General features: G+C 42.2%; 1 protein-coding gene across 3 annotated transcripts; it reads right to left on the bottom strand.

Annotated features, from left to right (window-relative positions):
• Positions 1–4,033: 4,033 nt before the first annotated feature.
• Positions 4,034–11,451, bottom strand: LOC105356478 (uncharacterized). Of its 3 annotated transcripts, none has more exons than XR_002292420.2 (6): positions 11,238–11,451; positions 10,749–11,081; positions 10,479–10,595; positions 7,347–7,447; positions 7,138–7,258; positions 4,034–6,986 (listed from the first exon to the last, which is right to left on the bottom strand). XR_002292420.2 is itself a non-coding variant. In XM_011487740.4 (5 exons), exons 1-5 carry the CDS (start codon positions 11,302–11,304, stop codon positions 7,202–7,204), a joined length of 675 nt encoding a protein of 224 aa, XP_011486042.2. In that variant the 5' UTR covers positions 11,305–11,451; the 3' UTR covers positions 4,034–7,201. The 3 variants fall into 3 exon arrangements, 1 of the variants encoding a protein (XP_011486042.2); XR_013650944.1 differs by having other exon boundaries at positions 4,034–6,444; XM_011487740.4 differs by having other exon boundaries at positions 4,034–7,258.
• Between the last annotated feature and the right edge of the window lie 7,962 nt (positions 11,452–19,413).

Genomic DNA, 19,413 nt, shown 5'->3' with positions numbered 1-19,413 from the left:
CACGTTTACATTTAAGATGCAACAACAAATCGCAGCACAAATGAACAAATTCTGAAATACAACAGCAAATTACAGAACCAATTACAGAGTCCTGCACCACAGCAAATCCAGGTGCAAATGACCAAATCCAGAAAGACAACGACGAAAGCGGAGACATGGCTTCTTTTAAAAGTTATTTATTACTGTGTTCATCATGTGGACATTATAAATACGTTATAAATACATGAAACAGTCCAAAAGTATTTTTTAAATTGTATTCCGGAATTGTATTCTGGTATTAAGGGGATTCCCTTTTCATTAAGCTGGCCGGCAAACACGATGGCAGAAGATAGAGAAAAAATTAACGAAAGCGAGGAGCTGCTAACCGAAAGGGAACACCCTTCATACCGGACGTGACGCAAAAAATTTACCTTGCTAAACATTGTTGTAATTTATATTGTAGTAATATACTGAATCCAAAATGAATGAATGAACCATTGAATGGTTAGTTAAAAGTTAAAACCGTCGAACTTTGACCAATAAGGGACTCGGATTTGGTTTGGACGTACGGGTAGCGTCTTTTTCAATCCACGGAAGTAACAACCGTTTGAACATCGATTATGAAGGAGGAATCGATAAATGCGGTTTGAAAAAACACCAAGTCTTTCATATGTTAGAAAAGAGCTGTGAAAAAAAGTCTCCATGCAGCAGTATTTACGAGAACATGTATTGTTGTGTGTTGTGTGTAGTATTGTGTAGCGACAGTCCAGTGTGAACACAGAATGCTAAAAGCGCGTTCCAGAACGTGCAATATACAAATAAAATATGACATGTGGGTTACAGGGTTGGACTGAAAATAAAGAACAGCAATTCTATTTTTGTTACACAAAAGGGGACCTGATATATAAGGAGGAAATTTCTATTTTGTCTTCTGATCACCTATGAATGATTCTGTTTTACTGAGTGAAATTGAAATATTTATTGCAGGGTTTTCATTAAAACATTATAAACATGATTAAAAAAGTCAGGAAGTCCACTGGACTTGAGCTGTTTTTAAACACCAAAGAGGGATTTATTCAAAAATGACAGAAGAAGGGACCTGGGTCCATCTGTCCCCTACCCCTTCCCTGGTGGGGGGTGCGGGCCCCTTGGCGACGGCGGCCGTGTCCCCTGGGTGCCGGCTCCCTGGGCCCGGCGGTGCTCTCTCCGCACGGTGGGGGTATTACACCATATTGAGCCGGGGGTGTTCGTGTCCCTGGGGGGTGGGTCCTGGTCCTTGCCCCTGAGCGCTGGGCCCCGCCAAACTTCCAATAGTGGCCGAGCCTGTACGGGCCATATTTATAACACCCCTTGTGGGCCACCCTTTTTTCCCCGGGGTTCCCCCCTACTGGCTCCTCCCCCTGCCTTGCTCCTCCCTGGACCAAACGTGGGCCGGGTGGGTGGCTGCCTGGAGTGCGGAGCGGGTCTCCCTTGGGGGGTCCTGGGTCGTACCTGGGGTTGGGGCGGGGGGATGCCCGTAACTCCTGGGTGGTGGTGGGGTGCTCGTCTGGGGCTGTGGGCGTCCTTCTCCGGTGGGGCCCTGCGTTGGGCTCTTCCGGCGCGGCGGGGGGGCTGCTTTCCTGGCTGGGCTGGGGCGGCGCTCTCTTTCCCTCCGCGCCTCCCTGCTCTCTGGCTCTGTGGGCCTCGTGGCGGTCCTGCTGGCCCTGGCCTGGGTGGCGGTCTTGGTCGCCCGGGGGGCGGTTGTTCCCTGCCTGTTCCCGTGTGGCGTTGGGGGAATTCCGGCTGCCGCTGCTGCTGCGGCGGGGGTCTGGGTGTGGGGGTGGCTGGGCACATTCCACCATCCATTTTAGAAGAACATAAACACTCACCTGAGCACAGGTGTTAGCTCACCTTTGCACTTATAGTTTGCATGATTGAATGAATGAAAGATTTCACACTAGTTGGTTTAAAGGCATAGGTATGCGTTCGTGAACACTATCTGTTTTCTGTACATGTTGACATGTGAACATTTTTTGCAGCTAGCAGGTGTGTTGATAACATTTGAGTGTGTGCGAACAGGCCCCGCCCTTTTTGTACTACATTTGAACTGTACCGTAATGATAAACAACCAGTAAACCTGTCTGCTCTATGCTGCTTCATGGTCTTACCCCCCCTCTCACTATCACCCCCCCCCCCTCTCTAACATCCCTCTCTCTTCTTCCCTTCTTTCCTTTTCCGTCCGGTCCAACACCAAAGATTTTCAAACATGGTTGAAATTAATAAAGTTTGGCCTCAATTCCAAAAGGGGTTTATTCAGTCATACCTTTGGTTTGTCTGAAGATTAATAACCCCTCTTGTTAAAGTAAAATATGTCCAACACAAGAGGCCCTCAGCTCTCATCTGCCTGCCTAGCCGTTGGACAGGACAAGTTAAAAAAAAAAATAAAAAATGGCAGAAGAAACAAAAGAGAAAACCATTAATCATTTGGAGCTGAATGTAATCTGATCCTTCAGGTTTTATCTAAATGACAGTTGGTATATGTTAGCTCAGCGATCTAGATAGGACCCACCCCCGGGTTTCCACGCCTGTGGTTTTCCACTCGCCCGTCTCTGCTCTTATTTGCTCTTGTGATGGTGAGTCTGTGGGTGAGGCCACTCCCCCCCAAAGCAGCTGACACACCTGAGCTTATTAATGTCTGTACTTATCTACCGCAGCTGTCTAATAGCTTATTTCATGTCACACTAAGTATTTGTAGCCCTCCCAACACCTGTATTTTAACCCTCTGTGATGATACAGACCTCGCCTGTGGAACAGCCTCCCAGAGAGACTGTTCATGTTTTTAAAGGAAGACTCAAAACCTTCCTTTTTAATCTGGTTTTTAGCTGAAATTTAAACAAATTTAAAAATCAGATGTAACCCTAGTGCTGTCCTAGGCACTTTAACGTTGGGAGTTGGGTCATCTAGACCCACTAGACAGTGCGCTGAACCTTTTTTCTTCAATAATTTGTGATCTATACTGGTGTCCATGGATTACATGAAATCTTTCCACCTTTATCCACCTTTGTCATGGTAGGAAAGAGGGCCTAACATGTAGTCTAGAACCCAAAGAAAAAGAGATATTCACCCAAAATATTTTCTTTAATTTACTGTATTGTACCCGGAAGCTCTCAGTGGATGAGCAGCTTCTGATGCAGAAGGTGAGGGATGCTGTGAGTCAGATCTGATCCATAATACCGTTCATGTCCATGGTTTTCCAAATGTTTATTTGCATATTGTACTGACTCCAGTGGACAGAACCTTCGTGGCAGCTCATGCTGGATGTTAGATTCATTAAAACGATAGACATGAGCAACAACACAAAAACATTTAACTCTAAATGACTGCTTTTATTCTGTACGCCTTTTCAGAATAAAATGATCAGAAAAAGTAAACAGTGAACTAAAAATGAGAGTGCATGTTTGTGGTTTGTGCTCCAGGCGGTTCATTTAAGACAAGCAGAGAAGAGTCTGGAAAAGCAAAATGACCAGGTTTCATCAGTGTTGGTGAGGCGATGTACTGACAGTGTGAGACTCTTTCTGGGGGTTGTATTTTGGAAAACGTCAGTGACCTTATCGTGGTTGATCTGTTCGCCTCTGTTGGTAGTAGACTAACTTCCTGTCCTCTTTAAGGTGAACCTGAGACGCTTGGCTTTGCTCACCGACCCCCTCTTCTGTGATCAACTCAAATCTTAACACAACAAAACAGAACAAAACACTTCCAGGAGAGAATCAAGGTGGTGAAGTAGAGTCATGGTTCCTGAATGTTTCTTTTATTTATATTTTTGTTATTATCTCTTTGGTTTAGACATTTTCTTAGGAGTTACCCAGGCCAGACAAGCAGCTGGGATCTGCAGGTTTGGCTGGGCCTGAAGCCACATGGTGAGGCCCTCTTATGCTACGTTCACACTTAACGCCAATCGCACAGCCAGTTTGGATCCGCCTCCTCTGCTCGGACGTGAGGCAAACTCGCTGGTCCAAAACTGCATTCACAAATTCACACTGCGTCCCACTCTCTACATCATGGAAGACATGGATGATGGTGACAGATCAGGTTGATTTATTTTGAAGAGCTCTACAAAAACATAAGTAATCACGTCTCCATGTCTGGGTTCATGACATCATCCTGAGACTCTCCCGGTACGATGAGCTTAACCGTCTACTGCAGGAGCTGCGGCAGAATGACGGCACTTTCAGCGGCACTTCTGCCTCTCTGTGACCCAGTTTGATGTTCGCGTTAGTTCAAAAAATAAAATTATAGACAAAAATAAAGGGACCTTTTTCTAGTGTCCCAATTCAAATAAGAAAAGTTCAGGAGGAGATTGATTAGATCCGTGTTTTTCAACCTTTTTTGAGCCACGGCACACTTTAACCTTGACAAAAGTCACGGGGCACACCAGCATCCAAAAAAAAAAAAAAGGAGAAACTCATAGTCTGTATTGATCTACAGTCCCTCCGCAATCTCACATGCATTTTTGTAATAATTGTGGCAGAAAAAGCTGAAAGCTGCAGTTTTTTTTCTAAAAGATCTAATAAAAGTTAAGTTAGAAGATTCAAAAACTGTTTGATGTGTTCGTTGTTGTTTCAAGACTTTTAACAAGGACGACTTATCGTACGCTGAGATGCTGTCACTTTAACCCAATGCATCATAGGAGATGTAGTGCAAACAGCTGCCAAACGCCAGACAGACTAGCGTCTCTGAGCTTCATTGTTTTGTTCACTTGTTACACGGTCTGATACCGGATTCTGTGGAAAGCTACACCGCTAAAGACGAGCTTTAGCTGGTATTTTTGTTAGAACTGAGAGACTTTATGAGGAGAATCAGAACAAGGAAGTGAAGACTTTAACCACTTCTGATTGGTCAGAAGTTGACGTCTTCAGTGTCACATCATATTAATTACATTTCGTGTAATTCTTTCTTTCTCTGCAGACAGACCTTGTAGAGAAAGACATATGTAGACACTACATATGTTTCTCCCACTTGTTGTTTTGTCAGTGAAGTAAGTCAAACTTGTATCTTTTACTTTAAGTACATTTTATCTTGTTGACATTTTTTAAAGGCCCAGTTTTGTGATTTTTTTTTGCCCCTAAATTCTCTTCTTTGGATAAGTTTCTGCTGTGCTCGTTTGGTCGCTCAGGTTTTCACACCAACAGTCTCCGATCCAGACTCTGCTATTGGTGCTGAGTTGTGTTTGTTGTGAGGGTCAGGCCGACTTACTGCGGTTTGTGTCATTTTGTTTTGCAGAAAAATGACACACATAGGTGCACACAGGGCTGCATTGAGTGGAAAAATGCTGTTAAACAGAACAAGACCACTGCCAGTGGTTTGACAAATCTGATTAAATACTCTGATCAAGGCCAGCTGTGAGTCCCGGAGACACAGTACAGACAAATGAGGCCTCATCATATCGCGCCATGACGTCCCAAAACACCAAGAACATGTTAAAACAGACAGCTCTCTCATAATGCTGACTTAATTCCGTTTGGAAATTTTAGCTCACCTGCAAAAAATTCACTGAGACAACAAAGCAAAGACAAAAAGTTGTGTTCACACTGAACAAGATTTGCGTCAGGGGCGTCCAGTTTCAATTTTAAGTCAACCCCCAGATGCGATCAGACGTCTTGCGGTATGATTTCAGCGTCGGCTGTCAACCAATCAGGGATTCAACATGTTCTCCTCATGAGGCTAAAAGCTTTCAACAGTATCTTCTCCCTGGTGTCCAGTTTGTAAACACATTTTTGGACAAGCAACAAATCAGGAAGTTGAACACGCGTTGAAAGAAAGGCGTCTGATGCGAATTTGACGTGCGTGAAAGCTTTTGGTCAACATCCTCGTCCAGGACAGAATGCTCCCGAACAGCTTGTTCTGTTTTTCCTCGCCCCGGTTGGTGCTGCTCTCTCCACAGCAGACAACAGGGTAAAGAAAGGCAGAGTTCAGCACAGAGTCAGAAAACGTTCTAAGCAAAAGTCTGCACACTCCAAACCACTTCAGTCTCCTTAGGAGAAGTAGGCAACTTTGGCCCTTCCTGTTCCGGTTGTGGGACCAGTCCAGTTTGTAGTTGAGGCAGTCAAACTAGTACTTGAAACTGTCGACTGTGTTTGTGTCAGTTCCTTGGAAGTTCAGCGGTACGTGGGCCACAGCTCTTTGTCTTCGGGGGTCGATCACCATCTCCTGGGTCTCGCTGGTGTTTAAGGACAGCAGCCACACCAGCTCACACAGTTCTTGATGGTTGACCGGTACTCCACATCGTCTCCTTCAGACACACAGCCCACGGTGGCTGAGTCATCTGAGTACTTCTTGAGATGACAGCTGGTGGTGTTATTTGTGAAGTCCAAAGTGTAGAGGGTGAAGAAGTGAGAGGACGGTTCCCTGGGGGGGCTCCAGTACTGCAGACTACCACCTCAAACACACAGTTGTGCAGATGCCTGGACCATGGAGGCTCCTCTCATCCTGCAGATCAACAGGAATTAACTGGTGATTCTTTGTCCAGTTTTGTGACTTAAAGATGATTCCATTTAGCTCTCAAATCAGAGTTTTTAAAATTAAACAAACATTTATTTATATAAACTGTTTGTCAAGTTTGACAAGAACTCCCCAGAGAGGCAACACAACTAAGTAGAACACATTCTTTAGAGTTTATAGTGTCTTTTTATGCCTTTAACAGTCCCATCTGTAGTTTTGGTTTGTAACAACCCCCTCTAACAGGAGCAGCAGCAGTGAAGTATTGACAGGGTTCATGTTGGTAAAACCTTTCAGCAGTTTTACCTGGAGACTGTCTGAATTCAACAGAACACAACACATTTGTTTACGGAGACCAGTGAATTAGTTGCATGACGTTCGCTGGTCTTGCAGCAAACCTTTGACCACAACAAACACTTTTTCCCCTTCCTGCCTTTGACGTTCTCTGCAGCAGAGCGTTGAGACCACACTTTCCACTCAGGTAAGGCTTTGTAACTGTAACTGAACGAGCTGCTCCCTCAGTTCAAGAGACACTGACGAGAACGGACGAGAAAACCGCACAAAAAACAACAACATTTAGTCTTTAGAGGTCAAAAAAGCATGTGTCACACTCATTTGGATGTCAACAAATTTTACCACAAGCATCAACAAAGGTTTGCCTTAGACAGGAATAGATTTATTTACAGAACTTTAGAAGACTGGTGCTATTAACATGATGAGATGTAGCTGGTGATGATCCTCATTCCCTCTATTTGTTCTCCCCTTGCTCAAAGTAGGCTAGAGATTCATACAGAGGAACCTGGCACTGAAAGAAAGGCATTAAAAGGAGTTAGTGGCATTAACACAAATGCAACCTCAGAGGCATCATATTTCTTTTTTACTGAAGCCCTCACCCATTGAGAAGAGCCTCTGGAGGAGCTGGTGCTGTGCTTGTCCATCTCTGTCCCTTCAGAGTCACCGTGGGGAACCTCATAGATCGGCTCGGCTGTTTTCCCTGAGGCAGACACAAACAGAGCAGCTTATGGTGTTTGCTTGAGGAAGAAAAACTCCACACATCAAGCCTTTAGTTTGGCTCTTTTAGGTTTCTTTCAGATTTTCACATCTTACGTTTCACAGGACTTGAGTTCAAATGGTTACTTAAGACTTTTAGTTCAAAGTTCTTAAAATGTAAAGACCCACTCCCGTGAAAACTGTTTTTGCCGTTTTTAACCTGTTTTCTCGAGGCATTTTCCGGATAATGGAGGACAAAGAAAATTGCTCTGAGAATTTCATTTCTGAGTATTTCTTTGTTTAAATTGTTCTGAATCAGAACAAATGCTGTTGGAAAAAGATCCCATTTGTGAGGTAAAAAATACTTTAGGAGGGCCACAAGCTCCCCGCTCCATTCCGTTCCAATTAGAGATACCAACACCGATATGCCAAAAACATTTTTTTTTTACCTAAAAACAGTCAATCACCGACTATTACTGTAAACGTAAGCTTCAGAATCTGTTAGGATTTCAAAAAATTCAAAATAAAGTGTTTGTGAAGGATTTTTATTATCGGACCGATACAGAAACTGGCACTGAGAAATCGCCCATCCCTAATTCTGATGCATCCACTTGCAAACCCCTTTAAATCAGGTTTCTATTATAGAGATTTTGGGACGTATAGATGTTTAGATATGCACTTCCTATAGGCCAGTCACATTCCCATCCATGTCTTTATGCACCTGCTCTGGTGTTCAGTTTTCTTTGCAGAAGAAATGAACATCCAGTATTATTTTCAGAACACAAAGAACATGGAATTTTCTGGATTCAATGCTGAAGCTCTTCATGCTGGGGTCTCAAACTCCAGACCTCAAGGACCAACGTGCTGCTGTTTTTTAAGAACCCAGTCCTACCTGCTGCTGAGGTTAGTGGCAGGTTAGTTAGTAGAACATGCAGGACTACAAGCTACACTAAAATTAGGAGGCCAGGATCCTGGTCTTGGTGGACTCCCCTCACCAAACTTCACACCAGGTAACCTCCAAACCCAAACTCGTCCATCATGTCGTCAGATGAAGAGACGGGATTTGTCACTCTAGAGGGGTCATCTTCATCGCACTATATTACACCCCTGGAATATTCTACTCTGTTCTTCAGTCAATCTGAAGGCCATAGATGTCTAGTGGGAGTGACGGAAGACTTTACCCTAATAAGACTGAGACATACATTTCTGCCCCTGATGATAAAATACCCAGCATCAAAAGACACCTCGGTTCACTGAGCTCCTCCGTCCAGTTCAGACTCAGGAATCGTGATGTCTGGTCTGACAAATCTGTGTATCTAGACTCTTTTTCGTAGCTCCTAGTTAAAAACTGTTTTTAATCACCTGAAAAACATGGATAAACTGAATACAATATTTTCCCAGTCTGATCTTGAGCTGATCATCCACACTTTAATCTCTTCTTGTTTAGATGACTGTTATTCTTTTTTTACTTGTTTTTACCAAAAGTCTATTAAACGTCTCCAATTTGTCCAAAACTCTGTTGCAAAGCTTTGAACTGGAAACAATATTAGCCAGAGGTCACATCACATTTGAGCCTCGGGGTGTCTGTGGGTTCTGTTCCTTGCCCTTGAACACTGGGCCTCTTCAAAATTCCCAATTTGGGTTAGCCTGGTCAAGGATTCAAAGATTCAAGGAGTATTTATTGCCATTTCCAGTGAACAGAGCAGTTTCACAGAATAGGAATTTGCTGCAGTGCTAATGTGCGACATAAAACACTCAAGAGAGAAAAAATGAACTACAGTAAGCAAAATAAAATAAAATCAAAATGGTCAGAACAATAAATAGAAATGAATTGAGCAAACTGAGGATGATCAAGGTGCAGGTAGTGGACTGGTAACTGGTCATATAGGTGAAAAAGTTTAAGGGGGGAGGAGTTAAAAAGTGTTCATGAGTCGGACTGCAGAGGGAAAGAAACTGTTCTTGTGTCGTGACGTTCTGGTCCTGATGGACCTTAGCCTCCCGCCTGAAGGGAGTAGTTCAAGTAGACCATGTCCAGAGTGAGAAGGGTCGGCTGCTATCCGACATGCACGTCTCCGGGTTCTGGAGACGTATAGGTCCTGGACAGATGGAAGGCTGCAGCCAATCACATTCTCAGCTGAGCGCACAATACGCTGCAGTCTGTTTATGTCCCATGTCGGGCCATGTTTACAACCTTGATGTATTTATGTATTTTAAACAACATGTTTGATGCTATATTTAAAAAATATCAGTGTGTTATTACAGAGTACGGGTGGAATGATTCATTTTAACAACAATACGATTTTATATTTGTGGTTGATGATACGATTTAGAGTCAGTATTGGGTCATTTTGAACGATCCGATTCACTAAAATGGATCCTGAACATCTTTAGCCAAAACTTCCACCAGTGTGACTCAGAGAGAAGTACCTGGTACTGAACAGTGAGGTCTTCCAGATTCCTTGGATTTATTCAAGATCATGAAGTGTAAATGAAATGTGTGTCCAATCAAACAAGTAAACAAGATTGAATGTCAAATCCATTCACATGTTAGTTTCCTAAAGTTCAGCCCACTGTTGTTTTTCTACATCCAAAGAATCCAAAGGGAACATTCTCAGAACATTCTAGACACTGGATGATCACATGACTTTGAATTCAAAGGGTCTGGATTGATGGTTGGTCAGTTTTCGTTTTTAACGATATAGTGAAACAAACCTATGTACCTCAAACAGTATCATCCAGGATTGATTATAGATATAGATATATTTAATTTTCAAATCAGTTTATTATGGTATAGGTCGATTTGAAGACAAATTGCCTCAGAAAGATCAATATGGTTGGATTTTAGGATTAGTAATTCATTTCTTTGATTAAGTAGATTAATCTTTAGGCTTCTGAGTGTTTCATTCTCTAATATCAAGTAGTGCCTTCTTTGTGATTGATGGATAACATTTCAAGAATCATCATTTCAAGCCTTACATTTGTCAATTTAAAATAATTTATTGCAAACATGAGCAATTTATTTATTTTTTTAGTACCTTTGCTCTTTTGCAGCCAGCAAAAACAGACGGTGGTGATCAGAATCAAAGGCGACGCCACGGCCAGAGCAGCTGTGACGGGGATTGTAAGATTTCTTTCTGGAGATTCTACATCATCTAGATCCCAAAAAAGCACAAAAACATTTTAAAAATACAAATAAAAATGAACTTCGATCTGTAAATCCTGCTAGCGATGGTCAACAAACCTCTAACTTCCAGCTGTAAATGTGTTTTTTCAGATGTCAAACCTTAGAGATGGATGTCACTGACCTTCTGTTGAATTCTCTCTCTGCTCCTCTGTGGTTTTTTGTCTGATGATCGTTACGTTTCCATCGAGTTTAATCAATTTTGGTATCTCCACAGAAATGTTACAGGTGTAATTGTCAGAACTCTGACTTGTGAAGTTCGAAAAGGTAAAAATAAAACATGTTTGGTTTTCTTTAGCAGTAATCACACGTTGATCCATTTTTATTCCATTTTTGAGCCAAAACACTCTTCCTCTTTGAAACGTCTCTGCAAAGCAGCAGCTGATGTTCACCGTCTCTCCCTTAATCACTTCAGTGTCTGCAGTTTGTGTGACTTTGTGTGAATTTGATGAAAAACCTGCAAACAGACACAATGGATACTCATGAGGTTTGAACACAAACACATGTGATGTCAGAAACACCAGCAGTCAAAACTCAAGCAAAAACAGACTTTTAGTGACACTAAGAAGAAACAAGTTAAAACCAAAAACTATTTAGTTTAAATTATACTTACTCATGGAGAAACAAACAACAAAATGGAGGCTCATCAGTATCCACTTCATCTTTCCTCTTTGATTCATCAGGCAAGACTGACACTCATCTTCTTAGTTTTAGTCCCGCCCCCTTACAACCAGAGTGACTTTCCTCTCCTTCACTCAGTCACAAACTGTGTTTACGTTCTTTCTTCACAGCATGAAGCCAGGCAGCACAGAGGCGCTCTGACCTTTAAGTGCAGCATTTTCTTTACGATAAAAGGAAGTGGTGTTCCACAGGGTCCTTCACGCTGCGCTGGTGTTTCCACTGAACATAGTTCTCTTCTGTCTATCAATTGCTCACTTTAAGGGTTGCTGCCATCCAACGGTCTCCTCTACACCATGAGGGTAAAAAACGGATCTATAAAATGCAGTTTTTTGTTTGTTTAAGTTAGATGGTGAGTGCACTGATCCATGAAACAAATAATCTCTTTGGCTACCAGGACCACAAGAGTTTTTCCATTTAGAAAGTGGATCTTTGGATTTGGATTAATTTAAGCACAAAGCAAGGAGCTCAGTTAAAATACAAAATCTGTTTTTTCTTTTGGGGTTTCCACAGGCCACCAGTGAATGAGGCAAAGTGAAAAGTCAAAGTAAAGGGGCAGAGATAAAGTGTTTGACCTCTGACTGGAATATCGCAGGTTTAATTCCCACTTTGCCCCCCCCCCCATGTTTTGAAGTGTCCTTGGGTAAGACACTGAACCCCACATTGCTCCTAGTGGTTATACGTTGTCGTCAGCGGAGCCTCCATCAGTGTGTAGATGGGTAGGAAGGTAGAAAATCGCTATACAAGTACACACCTTTTACTATTTACCATTTCAAATCAGTAAATCCCCCTGCCAACAAGACCAAGTGGCTCACAAATGGCTTAAAATTGGGCAGAAAATGTGGGCCCCCAATGGGTTTGTCCGCAGTTTCTGCGGTGACCCCCCTGTGTTTGCCCACATTGGCTAGCCTGCCACCCCGTGCACAGCGTAGCCAGCTCTGCCGGCCCCTGAGCAGCGGAACTCACTGTGGCCCATTTGACATTGGTGGCTGGTCCTAAAGCAAAAAAGTATAAATCTGTTTCTTTGCATCATTCTGAGAGAGTCTGAGCCAGATATTTGGCAGGAAGTGAGTGATACAAGCAGTTATAGGACATCATAATCATCACTTCATAAGATTTCTTGATTTTGGTTTGACACATTAGTGAAATTTGAGTGAACTCTTTTTAAAGACTTCTTGTGTGACACTTCAGGAACATCAAACTTTTCAAGAAATTCTGGTGGCCTGATAGATAATTTCTCTCTGTTATAGATTATTGGGTATTGATAACAATCATTGTCAAGTTATTTTTGCCCCACTTGAAGGGGAAAGCATCAAATGGAGGAAATGCCAGCAGGACTCCACTCATGACTCAAGAACTCCATGAACTCCTCTTCTCTTTATTTGTATTTGATTTTAGACAGAGACCTTTTCCAGTGTCAATGAGTAGTTGAAGAAACCAAGCAAGGTGAAAAACCTGTACAGAAATAATACTTATGAAAATATATTCTGTTTTACAATTAAATTACAAATAACTATACTTTAATTTCAAATAACAAAATATCATATTTCAAATGATCAAATTTCACACAACAATGAACCGTGATCAATGAATCAAACAGACATAGAAAATACATTTCAAACAATTCACGTCTAAGGCCCGTTCACACCGGGACGAATTTCGCCGGCGATTTTCGCCGACGTTTAACGCCTCGTGACTAAACAAAGGGCACCAATGAGAGTGTGCACACCGACGCGAAAAAACACCACGCGTCAAAGCGTAAAAAAAAAAAACGGGTTCGTTTTTTTTTTTTTTTGACGCCTCGCGTCGAAATCTATTCGACCAATGAGAATGGCGCTTTTGCACACGTGTCTGGAGCTTCTGAAGTTACAGTAAAACACAACTTGGGGGCGCTCAAACACAAAACTGCCTTTCTGAGCACACATACCAGCGAAGAAGATAGACGCCGAGTTGCGTCTACACAGCCGCGAAGAAAAATTGACGGACATTCTAAAATATCTCCGAACCAAGCACCAGTTGGAGCTACTGGTGCTTGAAATATTCATGTTTTCTTTGTTTGATTCTGACAAGCGCGTAAATAATTGCTCTCTTCTTCTGAGTGAAAAGCGACTTTAAGAAGCGTAAAGTTGCGCAGCGCCACCTTGTGTACAGGAGTATTTCTGTTTATATTAAGCGCCATCTAATGTCAGGGAATGAAATTGCATGTTCGCTCGGCTCATCGTCAGCGAAAATCGCCTGGGTGTAAACAAAAAACGTGGCAAAAAACGCTGGAGAATAATGCCTGGCGAATATTCGTCCCGAGAAACCGGCGTCCTGCTCAACACCAAATGCGGGGTCAACATGGTCGGAGGTGGTCGTACGTGGCTATCAAAAAGGTCCAAGCCGTTCCCTCTCGACTCAAGCTCCTGGATTAAACCTTGTCAATCGTTTTGCTGCGCTGGCGGATGACAACCAGGCTGGGGAATCCCCACAGCGTCCTCCCCTGAATCCGAAGTTGTCAGCTGTGACGCATGAGGCCGAGCCCTCGGCAACCCCACAAAACATGGATCCGAATTCCTCGGCGTCTGTGATCCCCCGTCGGCCAGGAGTGGAGAGGCAAATCAAGATGGATACGGAAATCAACATCTCCAGAAAGTCTCCCGTAATTTCCCATCGCAGCTCCACCTCTTCTTCACGGCGGAGGATCCTCCTGAAAAACGCCGTACTACGCCGTCGCCCCGGGGGGCTTCCATCCCTGGATTCACAGAGGAGCATCTCCCCGACGGAGCAGAAACACAAGAAGGAAGCATCTCCTGTCCAGCCAGGTGGTGTGGAATCCGCAAACTCTGAGCCCCACATGCCTCCACCTCGCCCCCTATTTGCTCCCACTACCCTGATAGTGGGTGACAGCATCATAAGACATGTCCGATTTTTCAACGCTGTCACTCGCTGTTTTCCTGGATCTACAGTTCGGGACATTTTGGAAAGACTATCGGGGATACTAAAATCACTTCCAACAACTGTTTTTCGTTTGATAGTGCATGTGGGCTGTAATGACACCTCCCGCCGGGAATCTGAAAAAACCAAAGCGGATTTCATGGACCTGATTAATTTTTTGAAAATCTGTGGAAAGACAGTTCTCATCAGCGGTCCTCTGCCAGGATTATCCCGGAGCACGGAACGCTTCAGCCGTCTACTAGGTATGAACACCTGGCTACAAGCTGCTTGCCTGACACAAAAGTGCTGTTTTATTGACAATTTTAATCTTTTCTGGAACCGCACTTCTTTTTATTGTCTAGATGGAACTCACCCAAACAGGATGGGTAGTTCGATTTTATCAGCAAATATCAGATATGCCGTTCAGACAATACCACGTGACTGACTGTTCTCACAACAAAGCGCTCCCCCAGCTTCTTCTTCTGCTACTAAGGAGCCGCACGGCTGTCTCACCAGCTCCCCCTGTTGCCCAATTACCTCACAGAATCCCAACTGTTGCGCATTTATTTCCCAAAGAAAATCCCCTTTGTTAGTATACAATTGTTCAGCACAATCTAAACCCATTTGTAGTATAACTGTCTTATATAATAAGAGGATTCATCCACTCAATTCATCTTACAACCAGCTAAAGAACCATTATCCTCTTAAATATAGGAGGTCTAGAAATCCTCATAACATGATCACTATTAATCCTTCGTCAAACCCTGCGTCATATCTGACAAACTTTGGACTTCTGAACATTAGATCCCTGGCTAACAAATCGTTTACTTGCCAGGACTTCATTACTAGCAATAAATTAGATTTTCTAATGCTAACAGAATCCTGGCTTAGGGATGGAGACTGTGTTCCCCTAATAGAATCCTCCCCGCCCAATTTCTCCTTCTTTACCAAACCCAGACCCTCAGGGAGGGGTGGGGGACTTGCCATTCTATACAACAATAATTTTAACTGCACTTCAGCCACTTTTGGTGATTTTAAATCTTTTGAGTCTTTATATTTTTATATAACTGGTTTGAGTAAAGTTTTATATATTCTTATTTATAGGCCCCCCAAATCAACCTCTGGTTTTATTGAGGAGTTTGCTGAACTTCTCTCCCTGGTTATGCCAACACATGATAAAGTTATTATTGCTGGAGATTTTAACATCCATGTGTGCTGCCCAGATAATCTACTAGCAAGGGAATTTTTAAACATAATTGATTCTTTTAACCTGGATCGAGCTATCACTGGATCAACCCATATCAAAGGTCATACACTAGACATTATTTTAACATGTGGGATCTCAGTCCCCAATGTGTCATGTATGGATTTTATCATGTCTGACCATAAGTGCATTTTATTTTCTCCAGAACTAAATGGTAATCCTCCTGAGTCTAAGGCTAATTTCATGTACTCACGTGTCTTCAATCATCTACTGCAGCAAATTTTGGAAATATTTTCTCGGTCCCTTTGGTTTTAAATTCTGATGCAAACAGTATTTTATCAAATTTTAACTCAGCAACTGCACGCATCCTGGACCAAATTGCCCCTTTCAGGTTGAGAAAAGTCCAAAATAAAAATATGCCTTGGATGACTGACAGTATTCGCAACTCGAAAAGAATTTGTCGCAGAGCTGAGCGCAAGTGGAAAGCTTCTAAATCATCTGTGGACTTAGAAACCCTGAAAAACCACATGAATAATTTTAACCGTCAAATGAAAAAGGCAAGATCAGACTACTTCTCACAATTAATTAATACCAATAGAAATAATCCCAGGGTACTTTTTAAGGTCATTAATCAGCTAAGTGAAGCCCCACATACTAGCAATTTACCGACTTCCCCAGTAATCTGTGAGCAATTTGCAAATCATTTTATTAACAAAATTTCTAACATTAGGTCTCAGATATCCATTACCAAATCTCTGTCACCTCCTTTTCTGCCAACTCCACCTGCAAGACCCACAGTGATCTTTGAAGACTTTCAGGCAATCTCCCCCAACACTCTTTCTGAGATTGTTTATAAAATGAAACCATGCCATTGCTCTCTGGACATTATGCCAGTTAGATTTTTTAAAGAAATATATGGATCTGTTAGCTCCCACATACTGTTCTTAATGAACACATCTCTTTCAACTGGCACAGTCCCAGATGATTTTAAGGCTGCTATGATTTAGCCACTATTGAAAAAACCCTCCCTGGACCCAAGTTGCTTTGAGCATTACAAACCAATTTCAAAACTACCTTTTTTGGCTAAGATCCTGGAAAAGCTAGTAGCTGAGCAGGTAATTTCCTTTTTAAATAAAAATAAATTATTTGAGACCCTTCAATCTGGGTTTAAGGCCAACCACAGCACAGAGACTGCCTTGCTGAGAGTAATGAATGACCTTTTAATGGCTGCAGACTCAGGAAAAATATCGATTTTAGTTCTTTTAGATCTCAGTGCAGCATTCGATACAGTGGACCACTCCATTTTATTACAACGTTTAAAATCTTGGGTTGGGTTTTCTGGCACAGTTTTTAACTGGTTTTATTCTTATTTATCGGACAGGTTTTTTAATGTTTTCATCGGCAATTCTTGCTCATCCAAGGTGAAAATGACATGTGGCGTTCCCCAGGGTTCGGTACTGGGACCTCTGCTATTTTCAATTTACATGTTACCACTGGGGGAGATAATACGCCAACATAACCTTAATTTTCATTTTTATGCCGATGATACGCAACTGTACTTATCTTTTAAACCTGGTGACCTTGGTCTTTTAAATAATCTCAATAGCTGCATTGCTGATATTAAAACCTGGATGGCCCAAAATTTTCTGCAGTTGAACATGGACAAAACTGATGTGATTATTTTTGGTTCAGTTAAGGCCCGACATGGTGTGGCTTCGAAATTGGAGTCTCTATCGAACAATGTTTCTTCAAGCTGCAGAAATCTGGGGGTGATTTTTGATACTGATCTTAATCTGGAGACACATGTTAAATCAGTGGTCAAATCTTGTTTCTGGCAACTACATAGGTTATACAGGATAACCCCCCTCCTATCAAAAAAATGTCTTGAGATGGTGATTCATGCTTTCATTTTTTCCCGTTTGGACTATTGTAACGCACTCTACACATGCCTTTCACAGCAGAGTGTGTATCAACTCCAGTTAGTCCAAAATGCTGCCGCCAGACTCATAACCTGAACCAGAATGAGAGACCACATCACTCCAGTTTTAGCGTCTTTGCACTGGCTCCCAGTCCGTTTTAGAATAGATTTTAAGATTTTATTGATTGCTTTTAAAGCACTCTGTGGTCTGGCCCCTAAATATATAGCCGATCTCCTCACTCCTTATGTACCTGGTCGCAATCTTAGATCTTTGGCAAAAGGCCTTTTAACAATCCCACAATCTAGATTGAAGACCAGGGGAGATAGGGCCTTTGCTGTAAGAGCCCCAACACTCTGGAACAGTCTCCCTGAAGAGATCAGGCTCGCTGGGTCCCTACCAGTATTTAAATCTCTTTTAAAAACTTACCTCTTCAGGTGTGCTTTTAATGATTTTATTGGTTCTTAAATCTAAACATTGTATTTTATTGATTTTATTGATTTTATCGATTTCATTGTTTTCTTGATTTTATTGATTTTACTGATTTATCTATTTTATTGATTCTAACCACTATCACCATCTCATATGTGTGCTGGTTTTATTTCTCCATACTGGAAACTGTTTTTAACACTGATTTTGTCTCATATTAACTGTACAGCACTTTGTAATCTGGATTTCGAAAAGTGCTATATAAATAAAGTTTATTATTATTATTATTATTATACAGGCCTTAAAGCGCACCGATAACGCGATAGACAGCTTATCTCTAAAAGTGCCCCTGAAACAGCTGATCAACCCCCGATCATTTCCGCATCTTACCGGCCGCCTCTCCACTTTTTTAGATGCCTTGGGGTGGATTTTTCTTTCATCTGACGGTTTGCCCGAACGACTGATTCCTTCAGCTCGCCTGTCAAATCAGTGATCACCGCTTTTGCGCGACACGTAAATCACCATGCGCACACAGGCAAGCTGACTGGGGTTTAATTAATCCCACCTGTTGCGGTTGGCCTATTTTTGGAATCTTATTTTTCTTTTCAGATATTATTCTTAAATTTTATAAGTCACTTTCCAAATATTCCATTTCCATCCTGATTTATCTTTTTTTCCACCACTTTAATTTACATATACACACGATTTTTTTTTTCGAGCATTAAGTGAGTTTTGACCTAACGATCATGGTGGTAAAAATGTCTTCGGTTTTGCATTTCTTTGAAATGTCAGGTGGTTAAATGTGTAGGTGTTCATATGCAGCAGCTCAGCAGCTAAAATGATGGGATTTTCCCACTCAAACATACTAATGTTGATTTAAACCAACACTGGCTTTGAGCAGATGATCCTTGCTGCTTGTGACCACTGAACATTCTTCTCTTCCGTCTATCGATCGCTCACTTTAAGGGTTGCCGCCATCCAACGCTCTGTGCGGAAAAGTTTACGACCATCCACTCACAGGATGGCAGCACTGTCAAACCACTGAAAGTACAGTGTGTGGAGTTTTCTAGCACTCTGAAAATCGAAACCGAGAAAAGAGCAAAGAACTTGGGAAGGGAAATTTTAAAAAAAGAAACTGAAGATTTTTCAGGCAAAAATACGTCATTAGTCTGTGTGAAATGACCAGCATGCACTGCTGATAAAACAGCACAGCTTAGTTCCAGTAAAATACACTGTTCAACAATTTAAAGGTAACACATCACTCTGATGATTCAGTCAATGAAAATGCTTTAAGGTTAAATTACATTTCGGCAGAGGATGTACTTCCTGGCAGATGGGCTACAGCAGCAGAAGACCAGACCTGTCAGCTAAGAACAGGAAACTGAGGCTACAATTCACACAGACTCACCAAAACTGGACCACAGAAGATGGAAAAACGTTGTCTGGTCTGATGAGTCTCCATTTCTGCTGCCACATTCGGCATTTGGCGTCAACATCATGAAAACATGGATCAATCCTGCCTTATATCAACGGTTCAGGCTGGTGGTGGTGGTGTCATGGTGTGGGGGATATTTTCTAGGCATACTTTAGACCCCTTAGTACCAGTAGAGCATGGTTCCAACGCCACAGCCTACCTGAGTATTGTT

Source organism: Oryzias latipes, chromosome 18 (assembly GCF_053564925.1).
Source record: "Oryzias latipes strain Hd-rR chromosome 18, Olatipes_Hd-rR_3.1".
In the NCBI taxonomy this organism is placed as follows: Eukaryota; Metazoa; Chordata; class Actinopteri; order Beloniformes; family Adrianichthyidae; genus Oryzias; species Oryzias latipes.
The sequence above is the reverse complement of the archived record's forward strand: the minus strand, read 5'-3'. Positions and strand labels throughout refer to the sequence as shown.